Genomic DNA, 5,197 nt, shown 5'->3' on the forward strand with positions numbered 1-5,197 from the left:
AAACTGTTTAAAGTAGAAAAATAATTGAGCTCTCTGCCTAGTCTACTTAACAAAGTCAGGGTAACCTGAACACAAATTCTGATATAGAATGAAGACAAGAAAGTTGCAGCTTACACCCCAGGAGTGTTTTGAAGGAGTAATGCCCATGGCCGCCTGGCCTCATTCCAGAGGTGAGGTCATGAGGGGTAGTGTCCCTGGCTAGGCTGCCAGGCTTTGGCAGCCTAAAGCTGTGCCTTCCAGAGCTGGGAACTTGGGTTTGCTATGTGACCTCTCAAGTGTTGATTTCCTAAACAATGATAATTGTCAGTGTTATTGTAAAACGAAACAAAACAAAATGAAGGAAAACTATTCACACACCGCACTGTAGACAGTGAGTGCAGGTTGGGGTTACAAATGAGCTGCCATCCTGCCCAATATGGGAGGCAGGGGCCACGGAATCCAGACAGCTAGCTATTGCTGGACTCTCTGCTCGGGACCCTTTATTGGGAAGCCAGGGTTTTGGGCAGAGCACTGTCTGGTCTTGAAGATGGGAAATTCAGCCGGGTGCTGGTAGCTCACACTTGTAATCCTAACTAGTCAGGAGGCTGAGATCTGAGGATCATGGTTCAAAGCCAACCTGAGCAGGAAAGTTAGGTGAGGCTCCTATCCTTCAGTAAACTACTCAGAAAAAGCTGGAAGTGGCGCTGTGGTTTAAGTGGTAGGGCGCTAGCCTTGAGCAAGAGGCTGAGGGTCAGTTCAAGCCCAAGAACCCGCACCCCCCACACCCCTCACACCCAGACCCACACCCACACCCCCACACACGGCTTTTTGTCTACCATCCATACCCTCCACGTAAGAAATCTCTTTACAGGTTCCCAGCCTGTGGCTCTCAACATGGCCAGAGGACCCAGTCAGTGTCTCCTTTGGGGACAAATTCCAGGGATGTGTGGGGCAGAGACAGCGTCTGGGCGACACAGCAGCAGAGCGATCTTAATCAGTGCGCTAGAAGAAGACCAAGCCAACACCAAGAGAGAAGTATTGGCAAAAGGGAGAATGAGCTGGAAAACCGACGTAGATGCCCTTTGCAGGGAAGGGCTGACCGTACACTGGCCGCAGGAGGTTCCTTCCCCGCCGTGGCTCAAAAGGCTGGTACAGCGGCTGGCAGCGCAGGGAGGCCGGGGCTGCGCTGCAGCTCGGGGCCGCTAGGTGGAACCGAAAACCCCCAAAACTGGCCGGCCCACGTCCCGCTGGAGAGAGCGCAGAGTGTGGGAGAGGACGGCGCGGGCCGAGGGGCGGCGACGCGGGGCCGGGGCGGCGCGGGGCCGGGGCGGCGCGGTGGCGCAGGCTGCTCCAGCCCCAGAGCTGCGCCGCGCTCCGTGGAGGTCAGGCCAGGCGATGGCCCCGCGCTCCCGGCCGTCGTCCCAGCCCGCGGACCCCGGGCGCCCTGGCTGAGCGCAGCGTTCTGGGAGGGCGTGGGGGCCGCGGTGCAGGACCAGAGCTCCGGTAAATAGCCCCCAACTTTCTATCGCCTAGACCCTAAACCGCCCGGAATCAGTGCAAAAGCACGCCGATCTACGCGCGCGCGTGGGGAGAGCAGGGGTGGGGTGGGGGAAGAGGTGTCAGCTAGCCCATGCAGGGAATCCCTAAAACGGCTGGTTGTAATGTTTGATCCAACGGTAGCATTGATCAGTGCCTCTGAAATAAGGGATAAGCAAATAATAAATGTTGGCAGGTCGACAAGGTTATCAGTAGTCTGGTTCTCGTGGCTTCATGGTTATCAGTATGAACCATGAGAGTGGTAACAAAAATTCTAACTCCTCACAGGTGATCTCCCTTTGGAGGGCAAAGGTTTTTTGTTTTTTTTTTTTGTAATCGAATGACAAGGAGTGTCCTCTTGTAGTAGTTCACAAATGCCAATCATTTGCTCATCCTCTGGTTGCGTGGATTGCACGAAACTGTGAATCAATTTCTGTGGAATTTCAAGTAAGGCAGAATTCAGGGAAAATATTTGTTTTGGAGAAAAGACCAGTGTTTCCCTCAACTTTGACATGCAGTATAAACAAGGCATGCGCAGGTATGAATTGAAACAGTAACTTCAATGCAACTGTGCTCAAGGTAGAGGACCTTGTTAGGTCTGGGTGGTGACTCCACCTTGATGGGTTTGAGCTACCAGGGTGGTGGTGGTGGGAGCAAGTGTCGTAATGCAGACACTTGTTCTTAAGAGAATATGGGTCTGTAGTAAGAAATCTGAGTTCACTTGAGGAAAGTGAGCAGTAGCTTTAGGAATGTGAACATCCGGAGAGCTTCTGGCGTTTTATGGGATTTTTTTTTTTTTTTGTAGGTGACGAGACACTTTTGAGAGTAAATGGGGGTGCCAGGACAACAGGCATGCAAAGCAGAACTGTCCTTTTGCACGGAGACTCCACTAAGGTGCACACTGACAGGGAAGAGAAGAAAAGAGGTTAGTGAAATTAGGTCTTTAGATCAGAGGGCCAGCATTTCAGGGATCAGGAATTGAAGTGAGCCAGGCTTCTATGTTTCTGATACCTGGGCTTTTTTCCTTTCCTTCCTTAGTGTGTGTTTGCTTTTGGCATGCTGTGTTTTGTTTGTTTGTTGTACACACTTAACCTCTTGGGATCATGAAAAAAACCTGTTTTACAGTAACTTTGCTGCTAAGAAGAGGAGACACTTTTCACCCCTCCAGCAATGAATTCTTCATTTCACTTGCATTTCTTGAATCTCAGTCTGAATGCCACCGACGGTAACTTTTCTGAAGTAAGCATCAAGAACACGTCTTCGCTCTGTGAAAACATGGGTATTGCTGTGGAGATGTTTCTCACTCTGGGTCTTGTCAGCCTCTTGGAGAACATCTTGGTCATTGGTGCCATCGTGAAGAACAAGAACTTACATTCTCCCATGTACTTCTTTGTGTGCAGCTTAGCTGTGGCGGACATGCTGGTGAGCATGTCCAATGCTTGGGAGACGATCACCATTTATTTGCTAAACAATAAGCACCTGGTAATCGCGGACACTTTTGTGCGTCACATTGACAATGTATTTGACTCTATGATCTGCATTTCTGTAGTGGCCTCTATGTGTAGTTTGCTGGCCATTGCAGTGGATAGGTATATCACCATCTTCTATGCTCTGCGCTATCACCACATCATGACAGCCCGGCGCTCAGGGATGATTATTGCATGCATCTGGACCTTTTGTACAGGCTGTGGCATCATTTTCATCATTTACTATGAATCCACCTATGTTATCGTTTGTCTCATCTCCATGTTCTTTACTATGCTGTTCCTCATGGTGTCCCTGTATATACACATGTTCCTCCTGGCACGGAACCATGTGAGGCGGATAGCAGCTGCTCCCAGGTACACTTCTGTGCGCCAAAGGACCAGCATGAAGGGAGCCATCACCCTTACCATGCTGCTGGGGGTTTTCATCGTGTGCTGGGCTCCCTTCTTCCTCCATCTCATCTTAATGATTTCATGCCCACAGAACATCTATTGCTCTTGCTATATGTCTCACTTCAACATGTACCTCATACTCATCATGTGTAATTCTGTGATTGATCCTTTGATATATGCCTTCCGTAGCCAAGAGATGCGGAAGACCTTTAAAGAGATTATTTGTTGCCATGGCTTCAGAATGATCTGTAGGCTCCCTAGCCAGTATTAAACACAGCATTCTGTGGTTCTCAGTTTTTCCTGAGACAAAGTCAATAAGGTACGGCTAGGAGGGTAAGTTAAGATCACTAGGCACACAAATTGCATTCATGTCTTGTGTTTCTGGTTCAAACCTGTGCTTAATGATCGCCACATACTTGGTGGTCTTTGTGTCAAATATGCAATATCTGACAATTTCTAATTGTGCTCTTTTATGCTATGATTCTTCTGTTTACCCTCCCATTTCTGGGGGTCCCAACCATCCTCCACCCTAATAAATGTGTCCCCAGGAAATATGTAACATCTTGAGAGTGAGTCTAAGCATAAAGAACAGGTTGTTATTGAAAGATAGCGACCTACACCAAGTATGATTGGATTTTGTGACAGAAGCTGGTCTATACTTTGCCTAGGAGTTCTGTATGCTCTTTAAGGAAGAATAGATTGCCGGAGTCTTTCCATTGGAAACTTCTTGTTTATTTGTTATGGGTGTCTCTCTAGTTCTCTTTTCCTAAACTTTTGATCTTGTGGCTTGTATTTGTGATTGCCTGAGGATGTACTTTCCTTAATTACACTGCTGTCAAATCAGAGTTTTATACTTACCCAGACATAAAACTTTATATTACAAACTTCACTTTGTGTGTTGTGAGATGTCTGTGATTCTTTCTCATTGTCTGATTCAGAATCCATCCAGGGTTACCAACTGAGAAGTTTGGAGCACACCTGGGACTCAGGGTACCTTCCCCTCCTCGATGCAGCACATGCCTATACCCAAGCTATTTTCCCCTTCTTCCACTGGGTCCATTTTGGTGTCTGACACCCTGCCACTTACATACTTTGCAGTACCTCAATCTGTCCAATAGCTATCGAAGGTCAGGAAACCAGTGTTACCCACACAGCCCGATTTCTTCAATCTGGAATGATGGGGGAAAACTCACATTGGATCCTAACACTGCCATTCTTCGGCTGCATGGCCATAACCATGCCATTTCAGCTCCACATCTGTGCCGATCTCCCAGAAAGACCATAAGAACTACTTGAGATAATGTGAGAGCTGCTTGTGAATTTGTAAAGGAACCCAAGGATTTTAGTTTCACTTAAAAGAAATGAGCCAGATGTGACAAAACTTAAGGGAGACACAGGGGTGGCTAGAACAGTGATCTGGACACCGGCAGGCCTGCTTCAGCAGAGTAACTGGGTAGCTTCTGGGTACCTAGGCAGTGGTAGAGCCCTCATCTGAAGTTCATGGTCCATTATTTTAGCAGCTTTCTGGTGTTTGTATTTTCTCTTTGGTTTGCACAGCCTCATCTAGACTACTCCCAATGAGGGAAAAAATGTCAATAATGCAGTGGCTTTTCAGGATTATCCAACAATGAGCTATTGGTATAAGAGGGCCCCTTTCTGCTGGAGCCTTTTGGGGCAGAGGAACTTCCTGGGTAGAGTCACATAAATAGCTCTTGGCAAGATTCCTTTTACCTTTGGCAACACAAAATATAGAAACAATGCACAGGAAAGTGCATAGATGCCAAAATTTCCAGGGGGGGAAAATG

General features: G+C 47.8%; 1 protein-coding gene across 1 annotated transcript; it reads left to right on the top strand.

Annotated features, from left to right (window-relative positions):
* The first annotated feature begins 2,656 nt into the window (after positions 1–2,656).
* Positions 2,657–3,663, top strand: Mc5r (melanocortin 5 receptor). The gene has a single exon (XM_042683703.1). It carries the CDS (start codon positions 2,686–2,688, stop codon positions 3,661–3,663), a length of 978 nt encoding a protein of 325 aa, XP_042539637.1. The 5' UTR covers positions 2,657–2,685.
* The last annotated feature ends 1,534 nt before the right edge of the window (positions 3,664–5,197 follow it).

Source organism: Dipodomys spectabilis, unplaced genomic scaffold (genome assembly GCF_019054845.1).
Source record: "Dipodomys spectabilis isolate Male_0828 unplaced genomic scaffold, ASM1905484v1 ptg000083l, whole genome shotgun sequence".
Lineage (NCBI taxonomy): Eukaryota > Metazoa > Chordata > Mammalia > Rodentia > Heteromyidae > Dipodomys > Dipodomys spectabilis.

What these genes read in the sequence shown, in the direction of transcription:
- Mc5r (XM_042683703.1), top strand. Translation starts at nt 2,686, where the DNA reads ATGAATTCTTCATTTCACTTGCATTTCTTGAATCTCAGTCTGAATGCC.